This window comes from Ailuropoda melanoleuca, chromosome 7 (genome assembly GCF_002007445.2).
Source record: "Ailuropoda melanoleuca isolate Jingjing chromosome 7, ASM200744v2, whole genome shotgun sequence".
In the NCBI taxonomy this organism is placed as follows: domain Eukaryota; kingdom Metazoa; phylum Chordata; class Mammalia; order Carnivora; family Ursidae; genus Ailuropoda; species Ailuropoda melanoleuca.
In genome coordinates this window covers 132,137,563-132,162,672 of record NC_048224.1, presented here as the reverse complement: position 1 = coordinate 132,162,672, position 25,110 = coordinate 132,137,563, and the positions used below count along the sequence as shown (strand labels likewise).

Below are 25,110 nucleotides of genomic sequence, written 5' to 3'. Positions count from 1 at the left end.
GATACTTACAGCTTTCTTCCCAAGTTCAGTCTTTGATAAAGTTAAGGATCCTGCAAGGTAGCATCCAGGTCCCGCCCCTTTAGGTATTCTAATAAGAAAGTTCAAAAGAGAAAAAAAGGAACTAAAGAGAAAGTCTCAGAAAGATAATCAAGGGGCAAAACATCAAAACAATTGCATTCTGAAATAATTCCCATAGCTCAGATTTCAAAAATCAAAGGAAGAAATAATCTTAGTCTAAAATGGTAAGTGACAACATACCACAAATTTAGCCCAATGTAATGAGCTCGCGTGAAAATATTAGAGTATTTAAGATACACATTAAGTGTAAGCAACACTGTCACTTACTTGTCATCAGGTAAGGAAGTAACAAAGAATGGTTGGTTATATTTGGGTGGTAATGTCAAATTACTTGATTTCTTCTTTCCTAGAAGTGCAAGGCTATGATTTTCATGAATATCTAAGCTCAAGGTATTAGACAACCTATGAGAAACAATGAATGGGAGATCTTTAAGACGCTCCAAATCACTGATCTGCTCATGACGAATCTGTAGTCGAATTGTATAATCTCCTTTCTCCAGTTTCAAAGAATACTAAAAAAGACAACATTTGGAAAAAGTAAAGTTTAGCCAAGTCAACAGAAATTACAGTAAGGGATAAACAGGAACAGTTACCATGTACAGAGCACTTACACCATGTGAGGAACAGACACACACACGTCCCTACACACAAGGGCCTGAATGGCGAGGAAGCAGGGCCAGGAACAGAGTAAAGGATAAGGGAGCTGAAGGCAGGTGTGGCTCCCGAGCCCTCAATTTCCCACGACAGGCTATGCCCATACTCAGCTCAATCAGTATCTGCTCGAGACTGATAAAAGCAATGATCTTCCAGTTTATGAGTCATTAGAAACATGTATAAAACACCACCAAAACTAGCAAAATTGAGGTGCCATATAATATTGAAGACAAATAAACACACACGTGTGTATACACAACTGGTAATCTTTATGTTACAACCAAAATGCCACAAACCTTTATCACAGACAGGAAAAACAGGGAGCCAGCAGAGACCAAGGAATACAAGTCCACTGTACTCCACCTAGTTAACCCGCTCAGAAGCATGGCATGCTGTATTGTGCATCAGCAGTTTCTTCTGAGATTTTAAAAGGAACAAAGTAATGGCACTGCAGTAATCTAGTCTGTACTGAGGAGATGTGACTTGGCTTACTTTGAGGAATAAAAATAAATCATCCCCTGACTAGTTAACTGAAAAAAACCTGCACAAATTATTTTCACTCTTTGGCATAAAATTATAGATGTTACAGGAAATACCTCATTTCTTTGTAACAATATTTTAATCAAGAATGAAATTTCTACAAACTACATGATCAAGGGGCGCCTGGGTGGCTCAGTCGTTGAGCGCCTGCCTTCAGCTCACGTCATAATCCCAAGGTCCTGGGATCGAACGCTGCGCTGGGCTCCCTGCTCAGTGGGGATTCTGCTTCTCCCTCTTCCTTTCCCCCCCTGCTGTGCTCTCTCACTCACTCTCTCAAATAAATAAAATCTTAAAAACGAACAAACAAAAAAAACCTATATGATTAAAAGTTTTTCTCCATTTAATACCATAGTGCAAAGCATAGTGCTTGGCATATACCGTGTTGAGTACACAGTTGTCTCAGGAAGAAATAAACTTGAAAGTTCTAATAAACACTTGGCACTGCTGTACAGTGTCTTTCATCCAGTTCAGACCTTGGGTCATTTCAAGATGCTCATCTTATCTCAGATGCTTTGATCTTAGCCTTCAGAAGGGTGGAAGCAGTGGGCAGGAAGAGTAACTAAAATAAAAAGCTACACTGGGGATGCCTGGATGGTGCAGTCGGTGAGCATCCGACTCTTGGATTCAGCTTTGGCCTGATCTCAGGGTGGTGAGATTGAGACCCGTGTTGGGCTCTGCGTTCAGCACATTGTTTCCTTGGGTTTCTCTCTCCCTCTGCTCACCCCCTTAAATACATATTAAAAAAAAAAAAAAAAAAACTATGCCAGCTAGTGTTCACAAGCGTCATCTATGCCCTCCTCTATCCCCAAACTTGATTTAGCTGACCTACATGGCTGAGAGGCTATAACGTCTGTTTTATAATAAGACAACTAACTGAACTTCTAGTGGTATGTCAAAGAATGAAATACAAAACTACAGCATTAAAAAAAAACCCCAAACAAACCCAGAAAAACAAAAATCACCATAAATAAGAAATCAGAGATTCATTAGTTCAGGAAATAGCCTCAGTTAATTCTAAAAATCGCTGCCAGTTTTATACCTGATGTGGATAGGCATCTCCTGAACCCATTTGTCTTTTGTTCTGGTCAAATATAATCCACAGTTGGCTGTCAAATTCTGATTCATATAATAGTTCACAAAGTAGTGGGCAGCTTGGAGTTACTTCTCCACTCTTGGGCTATAAAAAAAAAAAAAGAATAATTACTTCATATGACTTATATGATTCCTAATGTAGATCTGTAATACCGTTATTGATGAGCTTTCTACATTACAAGTATTAAAAATATTTCCTTCTGGTAACCAATTTTAAAAATGCAGAACACCCAATACTTCGGCATTAAAGGTATTTTAAGCAATAATGAATGCAATATATATTCTTCAGAACCTCTAATTACTTTAGAAAACTGAAATTTGACAATTCATTGAAATCACTCATCTCCTGAACATTAAAACCAAATTCATATTATGCTTCAATGAGTTTTGCTGAAATCTGTTCCTACATAAACTCTTAGATTCTACATTTACAGTAGTCTCAACTACCTTCACTGCTCATTCAACCCAAGAGTTATTCTGACTTCTCATTGTTTTAACGCCTGCTTCAGAGAAAAGCAATCAGACCCACTAACATAATCAGATAGCATCTGGCATCGGACAGGTACCACTGAACAGGTGAATACAAAAGCTAAGGCTCAAAGGCCAGATCACCATTAAACCAGAGTTTATGACTTCAGACCTGAATAGTACTTGGACCATCAGAAATTATAATTTCCCAGAGACTAATTCCAAATTAACCAGTGTTAATTACTTGACTCTATTTCATACATATATACACACATATATATACTAAATTCCTTGTTCTTCAGTTTTTGACTTTATGATTCATGAACAAAACACGAAAGTTCATTTTGAGGTTATACTTTATTATGTAAACACTTACCTGATGAAAGTTATATGTCAGGATCATCTCATAAAGCTGACGATTGTTTGGCAAAACATCTCGTGATCCTAAAGGTTTTGTTTTTGCACTCAGTGGGCTGTAATCAGACAAACGCGTAAGTAGTTTGATTCAGGAGTTCATTTACTGAGAGAATTGAAACTATAATCAACAAAATCTATAACACAGAACAATAAGTGACGATGAGCATTCCTAAGCTCTGTCCTTTTTGGCATATTTTATAATATTTTTAATCATCAGCTTACAGAATTCTTTACTGACTGAACCAAAGCAATACGTATTGTTTAAATTTTGCAATATTACAGAAACATTTTCAAACGTCAACGAATAGTTCTTAACATAACCAGATCCCGATATTAGGGCAACAACTGCTAACAATGTTAAGGACAGACAGGTTGTGACTTGCACCCTCCTGTCCACAGACTGCAGATGGCAACGCATAAATCACGGGAGGGGTCCTGCAGGTGCCACACTGAAAGCTTCACATCCATGTTACTTAAGGCTCAAAGTTACTGCTGGGGCTGCCTCTTAGCTGCCAGGATTCCTAGGCTGCGAAGTCAGAAACCGCATTTTCATCTCCAGCACTCAGATGATTTAAAAAGATGACTCTTTTCAAAGAGTTTAAGAGATGTCCCCACTCCTACCATGGCAATGTTCAACACTTGTAGCCCTAAAACACTTAATGATACCGTAGTGTCTGGACCCAGCTCTTCAAAGTTATGCAGGGAGCCAGATCTTCATACTTCAAGGAGGACTGAACATCAAAACGATTGATTCCTTCCGATGCATGCTACAAAGGATATTTATCAAATTAGGTTCTCAAACTTTATTGATAATAAACCGTATTTTTAAACATTTGGACCTAAAATAAACTTGCCTAACGCAAAGTTTATAAGCATCCATGAACAAAGACTACTGTTACTTTCAGAATAATATAACCCGCCTATTAACATTTAAATCCAACCAGTGAGATTATTTCTCAATAACACAAATAACTGACATTAAAAATGATGGAAATGTGGAACTTACAATGTTTAACTGAGGAGCAGTACACACTATTCCATGGAAAGAAATGGTATAATCAATATTGACATCACTAAGACTTGCCCACCAACGAGCAATGCAAAACTCAATTGCTTTCCCACCCTGTAAAGAACAATAAAAATTACAAATGTGCAAATCCTTTTTCTCATTTTCCTTCAAATGACACAACATAAATAGTGTTTTAAAGCAATTCTAGCCTTCAGTCTTGTCCTATCTGTACAGCTGTGCGTGGAGTTATAAAATTACAGTTGCAAAGACAGAGTACAGGCGTTTAAATACACAATTATCTACTCAGACTCCTACGGTGCTTGTCATAGAAGATCAGAGGCAGCTTCTGAGAGCACACACAACAAAATAATAGTGAAAACAAACTGGAATAAAAACTTCAGACCAAAGGAAAAATGGTAAGAATAATGATAAGAAAAGGCATATTACAGCTCTGTAAGGCATAGTCAATACCCACAGCTGAGTTTCAGGATCAGAGCTTCCTGGCAACCAAAGCAAAATGAAATTATGGTCATTCACATCTTTGTCCCTATTAAAAAAATTAAAAACAGAAACTGTTTTTAGTACTGAGTTTTAAATCAGGTTTTCTAGTAACCAGTACATTATGAAGTCTGAAGATGGGTCAGAGGACGCTAACGCAGACGAGGGCACAAGAAGCAGTCACTGGAGACCTAGGAGACACAGGCAAGATGCTATCACCGCATGAACACATGAAGCAATAGGCTTAAGAAAGAACATCAGCACTCTCCGCTTCTATGGAGGAAGAACCACAGCCCAGGGAAGGGTGGGGACCTGCCACACAGAGGTCCTTCTGGTGGGAAGCAGTAGCGGCTTCACCTAGACAGCAAAATGACCTCCTGCAGTCTTAACAGCTGGGCATTAATAAAATAACAAGTAGAAAAGTCTTAAATGAGGAAATAATCTCCTGCATGATGAAGAAACAGTCCCAATCAAGCTCCATGGTACAAGCTGCCAGAATCTAGCAGACCAGCATTTTCCTTTGACTACATTTATTGAAGAGTTCAAATGATTAATATTTACCTCCATCTTGGTCTCAAGTATCCCACTGAGACTACCCGCCTTCCTACTTTGTTTATTCAGTGTTAATAAAATATTCAGCCCCGAAACAGTCTGAATACAAACTATGAAATCAAATTCAATTACTTAGTCTTAGCCCATACCAAAAATAAAAAAAGTAATCATTTTTGGGATTTCAAACTGGTAATTAAAACTTACTAAGACAGGAAAAGCTTCAGTCAGTGTTCCTTTTTCTGGAAGGGAACAAAACTTATAGAATTCATGACTTCGATATGCTCTTTGCTTCACGAGCTGTACTGCATGCAGAACAAACTTGGCCGACACCTCAGAAGAACACGAACACACGGTAACTTCTAAAATGAGAGGGGAAGAAGCAAGATTTTAAACTGATAGGATTTAAAACAGACATATGATTGTTTTAATACCAACTTTTTAGAAAACAACGCCTCAAGAATAAAATGATATATTCAAAGGAAATCTGCATATTTCCTTAAAAACAAAGAATCAACAGAATATTAATCAAGATGAAAGGGTAAGAAAATAAACAAATCAGTATGAAAATTAACAACTGCTATGCTGCAAACACCACGGAACAGCAAGCTGTCCATGGATGGACACAGTTATCCTCATCAGGTTATTTTCAAAACCCTTTGCCCCTCTGCTGCTATGAGGAAACTTGCTTTTAGCTGAAAACCAACCAATTCCTGATAAAGAGGATTTTAATTTTAGAAATTTCTATTCGTTATCATGCCTAAATTCCATTAGTGTCTATTTATTCAACTTCATTGGTAACTTCCTAATCTCTCCCTCCTGTCTACTTCCAGAAAGCATGATCATCAACTACATCCTCAGCATTATCCTGAGGCCGAGCTGGAGGCAAAACCAAAATCACTGTGAAGCAAAATCAGCATCTTATCTAATGCACACCCACTCTAATACAGGGAACTTAAAGCAAGGCTTACGTCTCTGGTTCACAAGGTCAAGTGGGCGCAGAGCTCTGTGAACCTAATCAATTGCTAAGAATAAAAAATCTAGTGTTAGGACAATATTTCTAATTATTTGAAATAGGACACATCTGTAGTACATTTTTTTTTGCTTTCTTTATCTCCCCCATTTTATTGACACACAATTGACAAGTAACATTGCGTAAATTTAAGGTGTACACCGTGAGGATTTGATATATACATATATATTGTAAAATGATTATCATAATAAAGTCAGTTAACACATCCATCACTTTACATACTTACACCAATTTTTTTTTTGGTGGTAAGACTATTTCAGATCTGACTTTTAGCAAATTTCAAGTATATAATATAGAATAGTTAACTACAGTCACCATGCTGGACATCAGATTCCCCAAACTTATTCACCTTATAAGTGAAAGTCTGTACACTCTGACCATCACCTTCCCATTTCCTCCCCCTCCCCCAGCACACTTCTAATCTAAGATTGCTGAGTGCTCTGAGCCACTTCTATTCTGGATCATTCAATAAATTTCTATTAAAAAACTAATTATTTTCAATACCAACCAAGATAAATCATAATTAGAGCATTATAATTACTGGCATTTGCTGTTGAAAAGATATTAAATTCAGTATTAATTACCACAGATTTTCCTTTAGTATTCTTAGCGTACATTTTATCAGAGCTCACTGTTCGACAACTCCACGGGGCCCTGTATGAATTCGGTAGCCCAGAGTTCAACAATACAACTCTGGCTCTAATCACTAACGGATAAGGTATTATTCTAAACTAAGTTAAAATCTTGACTAGTAAAACACCTTAAGATAGCCTGGATGATTTGATGTATGAACCAGTGCAAACAGTACGAGATCTTAACAATATTTCAAACCTAACAGCAAATCTAGGGTGTCCGATGTAGTACTGTTATGGCAAAAGCACAGAGTAGAGATAAACTGTCTGTAGTCATAATTCTAGCAGAGATAGAAGGTACATAAAGATAAGTGGTCAGGACAGACTCAAATGTTACTTACCAGCCCATGTTGCACCTTCAGGAACCTCAATAAAATGCCTTCGAATTTGACCAGGTTTAAAATGTACGTCTGTCAAGGCTAGATCATAATGTGATGATTCGTTTACTCTGAAAATAAACATAAATGGCTAAATGTGATGCTGTCACCCAAAAAGCCTTTACATTATAAGCCCATTGGTGCTCTAGATTTTAACAGTTCATCAGATACAAATCAGGATTTAAAAGTTGGTTACAAAACAGTGTGCACAACATTATCTCATTTTTGCAATATGTCAGCGGTAGTAAGTTCTGGATAGTACAGTGTAGATGATTTTTCTTTTTACTTGTCTATGTTACAATCTGTCTATAAGACATACATATACAGCTCCCTCATTCACAGGATTTCCCTATTAGAATCTGAACTGTATCATGAGTACTAAATATTAAAATCAAAGGTAATGTTTTGTGTCACTGATACTGTCTTATAGCTCTGAGACCGGTATTAAACCCCTTATATAGCTCCAAATGCCCCAGCCATCGCGACACAGGAAAGAAGAAAACTATTTTCATAGCATTTTTGCAAGCAATCAATGACACATAAAGGTCAAGTGTGTAATTTTCACCTACAGAAACCTAAAGAATATGCAAAAGACAAATTCTAGTCAGTATGACAAACATTTAATGAGCGTCTAATATATATATGAGGTACTGTTGTTAAGAGCTACAAATACAGCGGCGCCTGGGTGGCACAGCGGTTAAGCGTCTGCCTTCGGCTCAGGGCGTGATCCTGGCATTCTGGATCGAGCCCCACATCAGGCTCCTCTGCTGGAAGCCTGCTTCTTCCTCTCCCACTCCCCCTGCTTGTGTTTNAGGTTAAGCGTCTGCCTTCGGCTCAGGGCGTGATCCTGGCATTCTGGATCAAGCCCCACATCAGGCTCCTCTGCTGGAAGCCTGCTTCTTCCTCTCCCACTCCCCCTGCTTGTGTTCCCTCTCTCGCTGGCTGTCTCTATCTCTGTCAAATAAATAAATAAAATCTTTTAAAAAAAAAAAAAAGCTACAAATACAACACTGAATACAACATTTCCCTTTGCCCTGGCCAATCTCATGCGGACAGAAAAACCATCGAAACATTTAACAGAATATGCTCTGGGTGGACAGGAAGTGTTAGCGGAAAAGACATAAAAGGTACTTGGTTCGTGGAAAAACTTCCTAAAGGAGATGATGTTTCAGCCAATTCCTGAATCTTATACATCATCCTAATTTCCTACTGGACTTCAGGGAAAATCTGTCTGAGAATTTAAGTGTTCCACAATTTCTTCGTGTGTGTGTCACCTTTTATCTCCTGAATTTCATCCTGCTGCATATTTATTATTTACCAGGTAACTAACTCAGTACAAATTGTTAACTGAGAACTCTCCGTTGTCTCCAGAATTCACAACTCAATCTTCGTCCTTCAAAACAGTTTGGTTTGTTCTGAAGATGCTGTTTAACGAGCTCCACAGAGGAACCTGTAGGACACAGTCCCTGGGTCTTCAGCGGGCTCACACTCAAATGGGGCAAACCAAAACGGACATCTTGGCTACAGTCTGTACCACAGGCATGTACAAAGTGCCATGAAGGAGCAAGAAGGGACTCCCTTCAGCGGGGAGGACTAGGAATGAGCTACTCTGAGGAAGCCTGAATGCCGGCACCAGTGAGTGAGTGCAAACATGCCGTCTGGAGGACAGGGTGACAGGAAATGCTGGCTCTCAAGGACCGCCGTTTGCTCTTTTAGAGAGCACGATCCTGGGGAGTGCCAGCGATACAGCTTAAGCAGGAAGCAGTATGACAGAGCAGAGTTCCTCGGTTCTGGGGTGAGAGACAAGATGGGAAGGGAGAGTCTGGAAAGAGTGATAGGAGAAGGGGGAAGACCAGAGAAAGCAGTAATCTCACGGACAGGCGGTATGACGGTGCAGGGGGTGGGGGATGAAGGAGGGACGAAGTAATACTGTCCAATACTGCAGACGGATCCAGCAGTTAGGGGGCACTGTCCATCGCAGCGGAGTCTCGGCACAGGAACAGGGCACGGAGGTGCCACCGGGGATTCTCAGTCAACAGGCAAGAGAAAGACCATGTGCCACCTTGAGCTTTGTGAGCAAGAAGCAGAATCAGTTACCTGATTCTGGTCTATCCGTCCTTTAAAAGCTCACACTATTTCCATAAATAGCCATTAAAAAATTCCACGTAATAGTAAGCTGTTGGTAACTCGTTACTTACTTGGTTGCTATAACTGCAGTGATCGGAACTCTGAACAGAGGACCTGCATTAGGGGATGCTATATCATAGCCACATACCTGGAAAAAAGAGTAAGTTTCAGTATCCATAAATTTTTACAAGAGAAAAAGAAAAAAGTGAAAAAGTGAAATCTATTCACAGAGTAAGTTACTCTAACATTAAAATGTAAAGGTCTTAAACACAAGTTGACGCCATTTTTCTGATGCTGGGTCACATGATCAACAGCAAATAGCCTAAACAAATGCATGCATAACCCACCCTCGACCAGCTCAGACCAACGGGAAACAGACTGCCGCACAGGGTACTTTCACACACTCTCAAGCATATTTAGAAGTAGCAGTGAAGATGCACCAATACCTCTGTATAATGTAAGCCTTCTCGTAAGCCCCTGGGATCCACACGTATGTTTATGTGTCTACATTGATTCATGAGTTCCAAATGGCTGGGACACTGAACCCAAGATGAATTTGAAGTTAAAGCTAAATGAAGCTGAAGGGATATTTTTTCAGCATTTTCTAGCATGAAAAAGACCAAAAACTAAAGGTTAGTACTTTTTTCCTTTTCTTCCATTTTAAAAAGTTCTACCTTCTCATAAAATCTAGCAGATGAGTTTAATCAGCTATAAAATGCACTAGGGCATGGGTTTCCAAAACACAGCTTAAATAAAGCAGTCACAGAATCCTCCCCACATCTTAGGGCACTTGTGATCCATTCACACTTTTATCCAACATGGCTGTAACCTTAACATACGGCGTTTTCGTGAGTAGCTGTCATTACTGCATGCAGATAACAGCACCTGACTGAAATGAAGATGCCAAGTACACGGTCTATTTACACCTCCTTGAGCTGAGGTTCTCCTGGCTAGTTCTAGTTTCCATTCTCCAACCGAAACTCTCTCTTACGCCCAAGTAGTGAGAGTGGTAAAGAAAAGGAACTGGATGTTTTACTATCCATACTTCGATAAAACCCTGGGTCACTGAAGGCCCAGCCTACTGTTTTCCTCAGTTATCATGCTAACTGAGCTGCCATGATACTGGGATCCCTGCTTGCTATCACGTCCCCCTCAAACTATGTATGATTTAAAATAATAATATTGTCAACTCATGCTTTCTCTTTAGAACATTAACCCAAATGGCATTTCTCTCATACGACAGTATTCATTCAAACCATAAATGTGAGCACTTCGGCTCACTGTCCATTTATTTCTTACCAGTATTTTCTGGAAATACAGGCTCAATGCCAACACCATGATCTGAAGGTGCAGCCACCTGAACAGGGTCTCGGAGGTAGATGCCACGGTTATTTCCAACAGTAACAGTGAAACCTAATTTATTAGCAAATGATGTATTCTGAACGAGGTAGTCATAGGCTTTATCAACCTAATTAAAAGAATACAAACAGTAAAATACCTATGGTTGGGTCAAGAAAACACCTTGTTATAAATTACCAATTTGATTTCAGTCATAAAAAAGTACAGGCGAAAAGCTAGTTTCTATATTCGCCTCTCTAAACTTCATGGTAACCCCAAATAAGAGGGCAATTCTAGGGGCGCCTGGGTGGTACAGCGGTTAAGCGTCTGCCTTCGGCTCAGGGTGTGATCCCAGCGTTGTGGGATCGAGCCCCACATCAGGCTCCTCCGCTATGGGCCTGCTTCTTCCTCTCCCACTCCCCCTGCTTGTGTTCCCTCTCTCGCTGGCTGTCTCTATCTCTGTCAAATTAATAATCTTTAAAAAAAAATTAAAAAAAAAAGAGGGCAATTCTACCTTTTCAGACAGGACACCAGTCCAACCACTCACCTCCAGCTCCTCTCTAGATTCACACCACTAGTCCCAAGTGACCAAAGTCAGGAACTCCTCCCTACACCATTAGATTCACAGGTTTTGCTCTCGAAATCATCACTTTGAATTTCTACCCTCTATGTCATAGGTTTACTGTATGTCTCTCTTACTGAAACAAATTAGTCTTAACTACAAAATCTGATTTCATATCCTCTTTGCTTACCAGTTCAGAAACTATCATGATCATATAATGTAGAATTAGATAAATTCAATCACTGTTATAACAGGAAATATTATCCAATAATAGCTAAGACCATATCTTGATGATTAACCCATTTTTCATACAAACAACACTACCTGAATAATACCATGTCCTTGGGCAAATACTTCTATATTGTCAGCCTTTACTGCAGTGTTTTCTAGAGCTCTTCTGACTGAATGAACCGTGTAATTAACGTTATTAGCTTTCAGACCTGAAATTAAAAAGCAAAAGCAAGAAAGGAGTATTAGAGAGTTTGCTACTTGAAACCTTCTTCCCCTCACCAGTAGAGATAACATGTACGTTCTCTGGCTTTAATGTCTTATGTTTCAACACTCATTTCTTAAGCTTTCTGAAAAGATTGAACCGCAACAGTCTGATTCAAACTGCTGGCATCACATAAGGACCGCTGCGTGCCCGCTGTGCAACGGCATTACTGCCCACTTTGCAAAGGTGATGCAAATGTGTGAGGCAGATCCCTGAAGGCATTCGAATGACATTTTCTTTAAAACAGCACTGGTCAAGGGGGCACCTGGCTGGCTCAGATGGTAGAACATGTGACTCTTGATCTTGGGGTTGTAAGTTTATGCCCCACGTTGGGTGTGGAGATTACTTAAAAATAAAATCTTAAAACACTGCTGGTCAAGTGATATGGTCGCCGACGATACTAACCAACCTGGCTATGTTATAGACACCAAGGGAACTTAAACCGGCAAAAAAGAGCCAAGCCCTGACCACAGCTCAATTAATTCAGCATCTTTGAGACTGGATCTCAGGTACTACTACTGATTAAAAGCTTCCTGGATGATGCCGGGAGTAGCCAAGCTGGGAATGACTGTTCTGTGGGAAGGATATGGAAGCCACCAATTTGTCAACTTTGTGTTGAACACTTGTTAGAGATAAAAGATGAGTAATACCACATTCCTGTCCACTCCAGAGTTCATCAAACGTGTGTGCACTTATGATATTGTAAGAAATGAACAAAACAAACGTGAAAGTATGCTGCTTTAAGAGTGAGTCGAGAGAGTGGCCAATTTTGTCAGTGAAAATCCAAAAGAAGGTGACGCTCTATCAGGGGAAGGAATAAGAGCTGAATCTTACCAGAACGCACTGAAATCTGCAAGGCCAAAAAATGGTACACAAGAATTCTAGGCAGAGAGCCTACCTAAGCTGTACAAGGACGGGAGGCATGGGGCAACTCTGAGATTTGGTGAGGTTGAAGAGAGCGGGAAATGAAGGCAGAGTCCTGGGACCTCATCAAAGGAACGCTCCTGAGGTGGAATCTCTGCGACAACCTGGTGACGGTAACTGAGTCCCAGTCAGTGCCAATGCCACCTAATCAATACCGTGAGCCGCTGGCACACCACTGCAGAAACTCCTACCGCCCTTCCCACTCTAGTAATCCCCACAGCAATATTCACTACCTTTTAACATGTAATGTAAACTAATTTTGAATTCTATTTACAGTCTGTCTCCCACAGCTATGATAAATTCCACATGGGCAGGTACTTTTGAGCCAAAACAATGCTTGATAGTCATTAACAGCAAATAAGTATATTTGTTGAATGAATGAATACACATTCGAATACTTATTATCATACCATTATTCTTCATCTTAAACTCTACTTTGAGTCAGGACATGACCAATTCCACACATTTTCTCACCATAAGAACTTCAGAATACACAAATATCTGTCTGAAATAAGGTAAAGAGAAATTTATTCAATTATTTTTTATGGCTACTGCCTGACTTCGTACATGCTATAAACTGAAAATTCACCACCTGTTTCCTGGAATTTAGAAACAGTAGTAAGTTAGACCAAGAAGAGCACTAAGCAGTGTCCTTACCTGAAAGTATCAGGGCGATGCCTCCACATGCATTGGGAGAAGACATAGATGTCCCATTCATCAGCTGAGTTCCTCTCAATGTCCAGTTGGGAACAGAAGCAATGGCTCCTCCCGGCGCACTGATACTTACTCCAAGGGCCCCATCAGCACTGAATGAAAAGCCATTAAAGTTTGCTTACGATGGTGAGAGCTGGATAAACAATGGGCATTCATAAAAAGGCCACTGGTCAAATAGATTAGAGTACAATACCATGGATAATTTGCAGAACTGGAATCAGCTGGAAAAAAATACCCAGCACAGCTATCTCCCCATTATGTAGCAATTATCTTCCTTAAAAGTGGACAAAATCTTGTAAGTATGTTTGTATGTATCTGGGATTATGTGCAAAAGGTATCAGGTATATTTCTGGAGGGAAAATAAATGTCATTGCTCAGATCCTTGCTGAATGTACTTTTTTCTTGTCTGCAATAAGTAGAAGCTTTGCCATTGTCTAAAGTTTAACACAGCATTGTCCAATAGAAATATGTGGGACACAGGGGGCGGGGAGGATGGGCAGAGGAACAAGCAGACTCCTTCCTGCCTGAACTCAGAGCCAAAAGTGAGGCTCCATCCCAGGACCCTGAGATCATGAACTAAGCCCAAGGCAGCCGCTTAACTGACCGAGCCACCCAGGCGCCCCCAGAGGGCATTAAAAACTTTCCAAAAGCTGCATTTAAGAAAAGCTAATGAGAAATTGGTCAAATTTCTTTTAATTATGTATTTTATTTAACCCAACATATCCAAAATACAATTTCAATATGTAATCAGTAGGAAAAAATGAGTTAATTTATATTCTTTTTTGTACTAGTCTTAAATATCTGACGTACATTTCACACTTAGGGCACATCTCAATTCAGACTAACCTCACGTGACTCACGGCTGTCATACTGGACGGCTCGAGTCCACAAGGCCCCCTGGTTGAGGGCTCCTGACTCCATCCATAGGGATAATGAGATAACGTCCACACCGCTCATCACCATGTAGTCACCAAACACAAGCTCTGCCCTCCGCCCCAAATAAAGGAATAACATGACACACACTAACTTTGTCCTCCCTGGAAGAATGGCTGAAAGTTCCCCAAAAGGGTTGGTAGCACCCCGTTTAGTGATTATCTTAAAATAAACACTGTTAGATAACGACATGTTGACCTGTAAAGATTTTCATACGGTATTATCAAGTGACAAAAGATGACAAAGGTGATAGAATAGTGTGATCTCCCATTTATGCACAGGAGAAATGACTAAAAGAATGTGCACCAAAAGGTCACCCAAACACATCACAGACAATGAGATTTAGGGTAGTTTTTACTTTCTTCTTTGCACCATCTATATTGTCTACCAACGTTCAAAATGAGCATGTGGTATCTTGTAACTGGAAGAGTTATAAATTCTAACTGACTACCTCCTGTTGTTCTCTATTCATTTTACACTACTCCGTTAAAGTGATTAATCATAGGGCATTTAATAAGTGCTCTAAAGAGGGTTTCATGATATGTAAAAATAATTTTTATTAAAAAAATAAAATTTTGGGGTGCCTAGCTGGCCCAGTCCAAGTCCCATGTTGGGCATGGAGCCTACTTAAAAAATAATAATAAAAAATATATAAAGTAAAATTTTCTTTACGTATACCTTTCCTATTCCTTATTTAAAAACTTTACAGAAACATTATGTAAGTTTCCTTAAAAAAGCTTGTGATGTTTTTCTTCTAAGATGCAGTATGTAATAAAAATTCAAAACATGCTTATGCAGATAGTATTTGGTAACCTGTCTTTAAGAATTCTGTATGTCTGACAGTCTTTCTTGATAAAGAGGATTTTTCAAATAATACAGAGAATATGCTCCATTCAGTGATCACTAGTCAATGTTTTATACCCAATAATTAAACCTATTAAGCCATGTATTTGCAATAATATCCCATGTTTATAGTACAGTAAACATGAACAAATTCTCTCAATTCCTAGAACAACTGGTTTGTGAACCAGTATTTCCTTAATCCAAGCCTCCCCATAAATCATGAACTCATTTTTCTTGAAATAATTCTTTAAATGTTCTATGGGCAAATAAGACTAACAAAGACTGGTTTAAACATTCTCTGATAGCTTTGTGCTTATACTGACTGTAGATAAAATATTTCAAAATCAATTTTAGAAGAGAATCAACAAGTTTAATAATTGATACTTTAATTAACTGAATATAAGACATGTAAACCTTTGTCAACTTTGACTCTGAATCCTGGCCACTCTTATTCAGATGTGGAGTTTGAGGCCAATTAGTCGAGCTGATGTGGGCAGTATATGGTGATGATACAGGCAAGGCTTGATGATCCACATAGAGATCCATAGCCTGAGTGCTTTTAGTAACAGTTATAGCAAACTACTGAAATAAGTTTATTTTTTCAGAAGAAATTATCTAGGAAAGTGGGCGCCTGGGTGGCGCAGCCGTTAAGCGTCTGCCTTCGGCTCAGGGCGTGATCCCGGCGTTCTGGGATCAAGCCCCACATCAGGCTCCTCTGCTGGGAGCCCACTTCTTCCTCTCCCACTCCCCCTGCTTGTGTTCCCTCTCTCGCTGGCTGTCTCTCTCTGTCAAATAAATAAATAAATAAAATCTTAAAAAAAAAAAAAAAGAAATTATCTAGGAAAGAGTAGGACGATATCTGGAACTCAGAGGATTAAATCTGGCATTACCACATTTGACCTGATTCCAACCAATTTTTCTAATCTTTATTTATTTATTTTTTAAAGATTTTGCTTGTTTATTTGACAGAGAGAAAGAGAGAGAGAGAGAGAGCAAGCACAAGCAGGGGGAATGGCAGGCAGAGGGAGAGGGAGAAGCAGACTCCCCACCAAGCAGGGAGCCCGATGCAGGGCTCAATCCAGGGTCCCGGGATCATGACCTGAGCCAAAGGCAGACACTCAAACAACCGGGTCACCCAGGTGTCCCCAATTTTCCTAATCTTAGAACAGTTATGTCATCATCCAACAATAAAATATCTGCAATTTATTCCTTTAATAATGTTTCTCTGAAATGAGATTGTTCCTCAAAATGAAAATGTTGAAAAAGTAAAAACAAAAAAGTACCTGGTAAAGTAACCAAAACTCTGTTCCTCCCCACCACGTAGTTTTGTTTTTTTTTTTTTAAAGACTTTATTTATTTATTTATTTAACGGAGAGAGAGAGACAGCCAGCAAGAGAGGGAACACAAGCAGGAGGAGTGGGAGAGGAAGAAGCAGGCTCCTAGCGGAGGAGCCTGACGTGGGGCTCGATCCCAGAACTCTGGGATCATGCCCTGAGCTTAAGGCAGACACTTAACGACTGAGCCACCCAGGTGCCCCTCCTCACCATGTAGTTTAACAAAAGAGTTGTAATAGACCTGTGTAGTACTCTCAACCTACCTGGGGCCTCTTGAAGACCACGTGTATTGATTTGCTGGTAATTTCTCTCTCAGAGAATACTCAGCAACCATCATATCGGGAGAAACATATGCACCAACACCTGTGGGATGAATTTCATTATGAATAAAAGGACATAAAATTAGATCTTAATTCTAAATCCACTGTTCACTCAGCTGTGTGACCGTAGGTAAATCACTCAATCACCCTGTACCACAGTCCTTGTTCACAAATGGAAAGAAAGAAAATTTAATAAACAAGGAAAGTTTCCTATGTACCAGACATTAAACTAGGTGTGCTTTGGTTCTGAATATAAAACTATCTACCAGGATTATCATGTAGATTAAATACAAAAATACACCTAAAACTGTGTGTGTAGAAGAAAAAGAGAAATGTCTTTTAAACTCTAAAATATAACTTTAGGAAAATATGGGAATTAGTTTGCCTTCATTTTTAAATGACCACTGTATCCAAAATTCTACCTATAAAGATGGCAGTATCCCTCTTCTCCAAAAGGCTGTAAAAATGAGCAAACAGCAAAGACATTTAACAGGCTGCAGTCTTCCAGATAAATATTTAAAGGCAGACTAGTCAAAAAGGCTCTAAATTCATAGACTTACAGGGATCAAACTCAGTTTCTTCACTCTAGAAATCTGGAAACAGGGCCTAGAAAGGGCTGAAAAAATGTACTAAATGCACAGTGACTGGCGGAGGAAAGACTTAGAACCCAGGTCGGCCAGCTCCTAATTCTTTACAACATACACACACGCAGAGTAGAAGACTGGATAAAATATGTGAGTTAAGTGGATTTAGGTTAACAGTGCTGCCACATAAAATTGTAATCACTTTGTAAAAGGTAGTTTGAAGTTTTCAGTGAGTCTGGGGATAAGAAAATGCCAAAATACTGAGCACCTGTGACAGAGGGGTGGATTTTGATCTTTAGGTACCTTTCGGTTCTATGTTCTGTTTCATTTTAATTTGTGTATTTAAAATATCTAGAGAACTGAAATACAAGGGACAGATCACTGGTAGGCACTGTTGTCTCAACACACGATTTAACAGAATTACTTCAGCAAGAAGTAAATTATACAAAGCAAGCTACACCTCGCTTGAGATTAAGAAGCTATAAATAAAAGTATGCCCTATAAGCTAAGATCACTGTTAAATAAATTTTTTAAAGGACCAGTTTCTAAACGTGGATATCCAAATGTTATTATGTATCTGTAACATCTACGGTATCTGTATGCCTTTAATAATAACTATAATATGTACACATTCAAGCAGTTACTGATGTATACACCAGAAAATTTGGGACCAAACAGTGTTTGTTGTCATGCATCCAATTACAAATGTTAAGAGGTATTAGCCTTATACTGTTCTCAAGTTTAAAAATAAGGAAAAAAATTCTAGGCATCGATTACCACCTATTTGTTCTCTCAGTTCATTATCCTCCTCATTCATGTCTTGTATTAAAAAAAAACAGGGGTGAGTGTTACGTTTTGTGGGTGTTTTCGCACAAGTTGGCAACTACAGCTAATTTTATCATTTTCATATTATGTATGCAACTCATTTTGATTTCCCTTAACTCTTGTTGACGGGCATCTTCCCGATCGTGTGCAATGAAACACACAACACTGCATCACACCCGACAGCCCCAACAGCAGAAGAGAAGCCATGTTCATAGAATAAATGTGTTTCAACTGCTTTTCTTCTTATTAATAAATTCCCTTTCTTGATATCTGCTTCTCTCTGCATGTCCCAAGAGAAATTAAAGGAGGAAACTATACTATAAACAAGCAGTCATATACTATAAATAGTGAAGCAAGTATCTGTGTTTACGTTGTTCACTTAGCCTGGAAAACTCTTTCCTCACTCATTCCTACCTATCGAAATCCTCACTGCCACGCTTCTTTCAGAAAGCCTCACCTGGATTCCTGAATCAGAAGTAGCTGCACTTCTGCAAACCCAGACTGTCCCTGTCCCTGCCTTACACCACTTCCTCCAGTCCCCAGGTCAGCAGCTCTCCACTAGACTTTGCGTTCCTGAGGGCACACACTCATGGCTCACAGGAACTTGCATACAGTAGAGACACAATTAACATCAGATTCATTGAGTTTTTTGCTCCCTTATTTTTAAACAAGCCTACCTCTAAAGCAGGAAACTAACCTATGACACTGGATGTTGTTCCACCCGGACAGCCGACTGTCGAAAGGCACGGACCGTTATTCCCAGCACTTGAGACGTAAATGATGTTATGCTTCCACACTGCCTCACTGATTACTTCACAAATTCTCCTGAAAGAGAGAACTTCTTTGGATGTAGAAAATGGTTCCATTTTTCAAAACATGTATTACTACACTGTGAAGAGGTTTTCAGATATGGTTTTCATAAAAACCAAACTAAAATATGGGTTCTAAGTAGTAGAACTGAAACACAATGGCTACAAGTAAGAGGTGTGCATTCGAAGGAGACATCCGCACACTATAAATGCTTGGCCTTATTCCCAATATGTATAATACCAACATACTATTCGAACATGTGGTTGAGTAAATTGTGGCACATCTACCACTGGTGGACTAGGACACAGCCAAGCCACGTGATACAACCTCAGCTGGGTTTTAGTGTAAGGAAGGAGTCATGAGACCAAGGTAAATGTGGGAAGAATGCTAGCTAGATTCAACATGGACTAGATGTAGGATCAGAAGCAAATACTGAAATAATAGCAGGGATTGATGAGATAGTGGGGCAACAGGTAGTTTGACTTCCACCCTCCCCTTGATATAATGTATGTAGAAGTGACTCCACAGGGGATTCCGGACATGTACTTATGATTAGTGGCAAAGGTGAAGGGGAACTAAGGCAACATGAAGAACTGCAGAGTAAGATTTAAAATACAGAGTCTGGTTAGAACTTGACGGCAAACAAGAAATGTACTGGTATTAAATAAAGGGGATGACGTTAGACCATCAAGAAAATGTAGTCAATAGAAAAAAGGCATACAGCCAAGAACGCCACAACCCTGAAGTTTGAAGGGAAGAATATCAGGGAAAGACGATCTTAAAAGGAGGAACGTCAAAGGAAGAGAGAAAGAAATACACTTAGGTAGTAAAAAAGGTACTGAAGCAAGAGAAGACGGCAAGATTACGTTCACGGAAGAAATGAGTGAGGATGACAGGGTGATTGTCACAAGGGCAGGAAAGCGATGTGTCACAAGAAACAGTACTGGTTATCTGAGAAAACTGAGTTATTTGAAAACAGCGAACTATAGGGTCTGGCTTCGTAAAATTTTCATTTTGGCAGGGCTTTATGAAAGAGCTTCAGAAACTGGGTGACAGGTAGATATGGGTGGCCTGGTGGGAATGGGGGAAAGGTGATCACTAAGTAGGTAAACATTCTAAATGAAGTCATTTCAAAGTTATTATTATGAAGAAAAAAAAAGGTGAGGTAACATGAGTTCAAGGCTGAGCCACTGAATTTAGCAACAGGAAGACACCATGTCACAAAAAGGCAGGGAGTCGTGTGACATATATAAGAATGCACCAACGAGCTTCGGAAACGGTGACTATACCAACAACCAAGCTCTGTGGGAAAAGTGAGGGAAAGCAGTGTGAAAGGAGGAGATTTGCCTGCCTGGGAGTAGTTTTTAAGGAGAGGAAATGGGAACCAGAGAGCCAGTACTTGAGTGACTTTTAACCCTGAGCACTTCATTTATTTTGTAAATTTTTTTTTTAATTTTTAAAGATTTTATCCATTTATTTAGTGGAGAGAGAGTGTGTGTGCATACGCGTGTGTGAGCTCAGGATGGGGAGTAGGGATGCGGAGATGGGTAGAGGGGGAGGCAAAGAAAGAGGCAGGGAATCTCAAGCAGACTCTGCTGAGCACGAAGCCCAATGCAGGGCTCCATCCCGTGACCCTGAGATCATGACCTGAGCTGAAACCAAGAGTCGGATGCTTAACCAACTGAGCCACCCAGACCCCCTGCCAAGTGCTTCATTTATTACAGAAAGGAAGACAGAGAAGGTGGGGTCAGAGTAGGTTGCAGGAAGGTCAGAAGCCCCCTCTGAGGGCTTTTACCTTCTCTGGGAAAGGAAGAGGTGAGAACATCAGCTGAGGGAAGAAAGGAAAGGTCGCTGAAGGTCTTGGAGGAGAAAAGAAGGTATAAATGGCCGTACAGGAGTGAAAGAGTAAATGCAGATGATCAAAGGCAATGCTGAATGACCATCTGAGATTCCTGCTCACGAACTTAAAGTGCGACGTGAGTGTGCGTGTCCAGCTAATAATAAGTTCAATAGGTTGGGTGGGATCACTGAAGAGATCAGCAGGTTGCAGCAAGTCTAGCATTCTGTCAGGTCAGTACACCTGGAAGAGTTCACGCTGCTTGTGACAAGGAACTGTAATGCAGGATGGGCCAGCGAGTCTTCCTGGCTAAGAGCGAATCACATCACAGACAGGACCATGGGAACGGGGGCCAGGGGTCCATGAGATACACACTTATCATCTAACCACGAGACTGCTCGTTTTCAGTTGTGGTGTACAATCCAGTTATAAAAACACTTAATATTCTCCATCAGCTAAGTCTGTGGCTCACAAGTATCCGAGAACACTCACCCAGAATTTGGCCAGTGAGTTGCTTCTCCATAGCTGTAGTTGACAAGATCACACTTATGATTTATGACTTCTATCATCTATTAAAAAGATGAAGAGTCTAGTTTAGGCAGCAATTTATAGAAAGATTAGCCAGTAAAATAAAGGCATGGAATCCCAGTTTCTTAACCAATCATCTTCTATTTCAATTTCAAATTCAAATGTATCTGTTATTTCCAACTTTTAAGTTGAAAAACTTAAAAAAAGAAAGGAAGAGACACAGAGTATAGTAAGTAGTCAATAAAAAACACAACTAGCATGTGCAGAATGGAATGTTTCTTACTAAATTCTAAAATCACTGAAGTTAAAGTAAAATCTAATTCATACATTAAAATGAAATGCAGATTCAGAATTCTTTCTAGACTGATGGCACAAGCTGGCTAAAAGGTCGGTTTGGGGTTTTTTAAAGTATCTCAAAATAGTGTGCTAGGGGACTTAACAGGAATGAGAAGTATAATACAAAATTTTCCTCTTTTCTAAAAAACTGCATCTTAATAATTTTTAATAAAAATAATTTAAAACTGCATTCAGTGTTTTTGCATCCTAAAACAAAGTCCTGTATACCAAATACAGGCCAACATTTTCTTAGTAAAATCAAGAACACTTTATAAACCTAGAACTATCCACAATTACCCATCATTTATCTTCTAAATCAACACCTCCCAAATACTCACGGCACGTATAAGGCCCGTGCCTGTTTCCATCGTGCTCAGTCGGGTATCACCAATCTTAATGGAAAGAATTTGAGCACCAGGAGCTACACCATTCCGTTCAGGTTCTTCTGGAAAATGCCCAGCAGCTATACTAGCTACGTGTGTTCCATGAGCTCCTAGAGGCAAAAAGGGGAACATGACAGAGTATTTTCAGAGACTCAAAGTTTTAACCATTCCATTTACATACTATTAAGCATCATAAAAATAATCTAAAATATTCTCACTTTAACACCTAACTGTATATTATTAAGTCTCATCAATAATTCACAAAAAAAATGAAACTTTTTGAACTGTATACACTATTCTCTACCCTGGATTCTATCCTGTTCATTGAAAGCAAAATGCAAGTCACAAAGGTGAGAAAGTAGCTGCAACACACACAACTGACTCATATCCAGAATATAAGCTCTCCGATCGGAAAGAGCTTCCAGAAGAACAATAGGTAAAACACTTGAAAAGCATTTCTCAAATGGCAAATAAATACATGAAAAGATGTTCAACTTCATTAGTCATCTGGGGAACGCAAATCAAAGCCACAATGAGACAGCTGAGCATACCTTCCTTTCAGAACGGCTACGCCTTTACGGCTGACCACAGCAACTGCGGAGGAGGGTGCGCACTCCCCTTACACTACGGGTGGGAGCACAGCCCAGCATTTTGGAAAGCTGAACACAGGCATACCCTATGATCCAGCAATTCCACTCCCAGCCTTACACCCAACAGAAATGCGTGCACGTGTACGCTAAAAGACACATGCAAAAACGTTCATGGCAGCCTTGCTCGCAAAATTCAGAAACTTGAAACCACACCAAGATTTGTCAACAGTATATGGATATATATGGTGCAATCATGGATTAAATATTACACAACAATAAACTGGAACTACTTCTAAACATTATGATAGATGAAGCACACAAAAATAAGGTTGATCTAAAGAATTCACACACAGAAAGATATATATAATCTCATGTATATAAATGGAAACACATCACCTTGGTTTGAACTATATGAACGTGCCACTATTTAATCATTTCTGACCTATAAAAACCGCAATGTTGGGGCGCCTGGGTGGCACAGCGGTTAAGCGTCTGCCTTCGCCTCAGGGCGTGATCCCGGTGTTGTGGGATCGAGCCCCACATCAGGCTCCTCCGCTATGAGCCTGCTTCTTCCTCTCCCACTCCCCCTGCTTCTGTTCCCTCTCTCGCTGGCTGTCTCTATCTCTGTCAAATAAATAAATAAATAAAATCTTAAAAAAAAAAACCAAAAACCGCAATGTTATTGGGTGGTTCAAACTGATGCAGTGACAGAAATCAGGACTGTAATTAACTCTGAGAGGGCCGAAGGCAGGTTAGTGTTTAGGAAGAGACAAAATGGGGCTTTGACAATGTTTTATATCTTGACCTCGTTACACAAAAGTATCCACTTTGTGAGAATTCAATGTGTATACAATTTGTGATTTGCAAACTTTTCTACAGTATGTTATATTATCAATAAAGCAAAAGCAAAACAAAACAGCTAGGGTTTCTTTAAGTGAAAAAGTTTCTTAAAAGACATGGGTAGAGAGAAATCTCCCACTACTGTCAGAAAAACAATAATACAAACACAATGATAAACACCTACTGGCACTGGGCCTTAATGTTTGGGTGACGACAGAGTTATAGCTCCAGAAGAAATAGGAGCACATGACCCTTCTGTTTGCTTCAATGCTGAGAATCCCATGTTCTAGAAGACTGCTGTCACCCAAGAATATGGACCCAATGTCACCAATTCTTCATTTCTTATATTTTTTTAAAAAGACTTTATTTATTTGACAGAGAGAGAGACAGCTAGCGAGAGAGGGAATCCAAGCGGGGCGGGTGGGAGAGGAAGAAGCAGGCTCCCACAGAGCAGGGAGCCCGACGCAGGGCTTGATCCCAGGACCCTGGGATCACCCCGAGCTGAAGGCAGATGCTTAACGACTGAGCCACCCAGGCACCCCTCCTTTCTTATTTTTTCCAATTCAAAATAGGGAAGCTGGATTTTAATGTCACCACCCCGCCCAAACCACTTGCCACCACCAACTACCAGTCAGAGTGGCTAAATGTCTGCAGGCTGTCCACACCACACATGGATGAGAACGTGGAGCTCTGGAGTGCTCGAAGTCTGCTGGTGCAGTTTAAGAGGGTGCAGCGACTGTGTTTCTTAAAAGATTAAATACATACCTACCACATCCAACCAGTTCTCCTAGATACCAGTCCAAATTAAACAAAAACATATTTGCACACAGAGACTTATACCCAAATACTGGAACAATTCAAATGTCCACCAATATAGGTGAATGGATAAATAAACCACGGTGTAGCCACACAATGAAATACTACTCAGCAATGAGGAACAAGCAATTTATAACCATGATATGGATGAATATCATACCATAACTATTCTACTTATATAAAATTCTAGAAAATGCAGTATCTAGACTGACAGAAAGCAGTTCAGGAGCTACCTGGGGTTGTGGGTTGAGACAGGGCTGGATTACAAAGGAAGACAAGCAGACTTACAGGGGTGACAGATATGTTATCTTGACTGGGATAATGGTTTCCTGGGTGTACACATCTATCAAAACTCATCAAATTGTGAATATATACATGCAGTTTATAGTACTTCAACTATAACTCAATAATATTGGAGGGGACCATAAGAGTTAAAGTTGTCCTTGCTTCCTCCCTAGAAGTAACCACTATCCAGAACCTGGTGTATATATTCTTCCCATCTCTATTTTTATCATACAAACACACACATCCATGGATATTGTATAACATGTTTTACAATTTTACACAAATGTGTTATCAATGTATTTTTCACTAAAACTTTGAGATTTATAAATATAGGTATGTGT

General features: G+C 39.7%; 1 protein-coding gene across 6 annotated transcripts in view; it reads right to left on the bottom strand.

The window, feature by feature from the left end:
* The window catches only part of TPP2 (tripeptidyl peptidase 2), a 71,781-nt gene that overhangs the window by 21,071 nt on the left and 25,600 nt on the right, over positions 1-25,110 (bottom strand). For all 6 annotated transcript variants that reach the window (XM_034665445.1, XM_034665447.1, XM_034665446.1 and 3 more), the window contains exons 7-23: positions 22,194-22,348; positions 21,484-21,560; positions 19,042-19,169; positions 16,879-16,978; positions 13,449-13,597; positions 11,699-11,814; positions 10,774-10,942; positions 9,921-10,078; positions 9,546-9,622; positions 7,312-7,418; positions 5,513-5,667; positions 4,256-4,372; positions 3,916-4,016; positions 3,209-3,305; positions 2,312-2,449; positions 346-590; positions 10-88 (exon numbers count right to left, since the gene is read on the bottom strand). In XM_034665445.1, the coding sequence (XP_034521336.1) occupies positions 10-88; positions 346-590; positions 2,312-2,449; positions 3,209-3,305; positions 3,916-4,016; positions 4,256-4,372; positions 5,513-5,667; positions 7,312-7,418; positions 9,546-9,622; positions 9,921-10,078; positions 10,774-10,942; positions 11,699-11,814; positions 13,449-13,597; positions 16,879-16,978; positions 19,042-19,169; positions 21,484-21,560; positions 22,194-22,348 (2,168 nt within the window). The remainder of the gene's footprint in view (positions 1-9; positions 89-345; positions 591-2,311; positions 2,450-3,208; positions 3,306-3,915; positions 4,017-4,255; positions 4,373-5,512; positions 5,668-7,311; positions 7,419-9,545; positions 9,623-9,920; positions 10,079-10,773; positions 10,943-11,698; positions 11,815-13,448; positions 13,598-16,878; positions 16,979-19,041; positions 19,170-21,483; positions 21,561-22,193; positions 22,349-25,110) is intronic.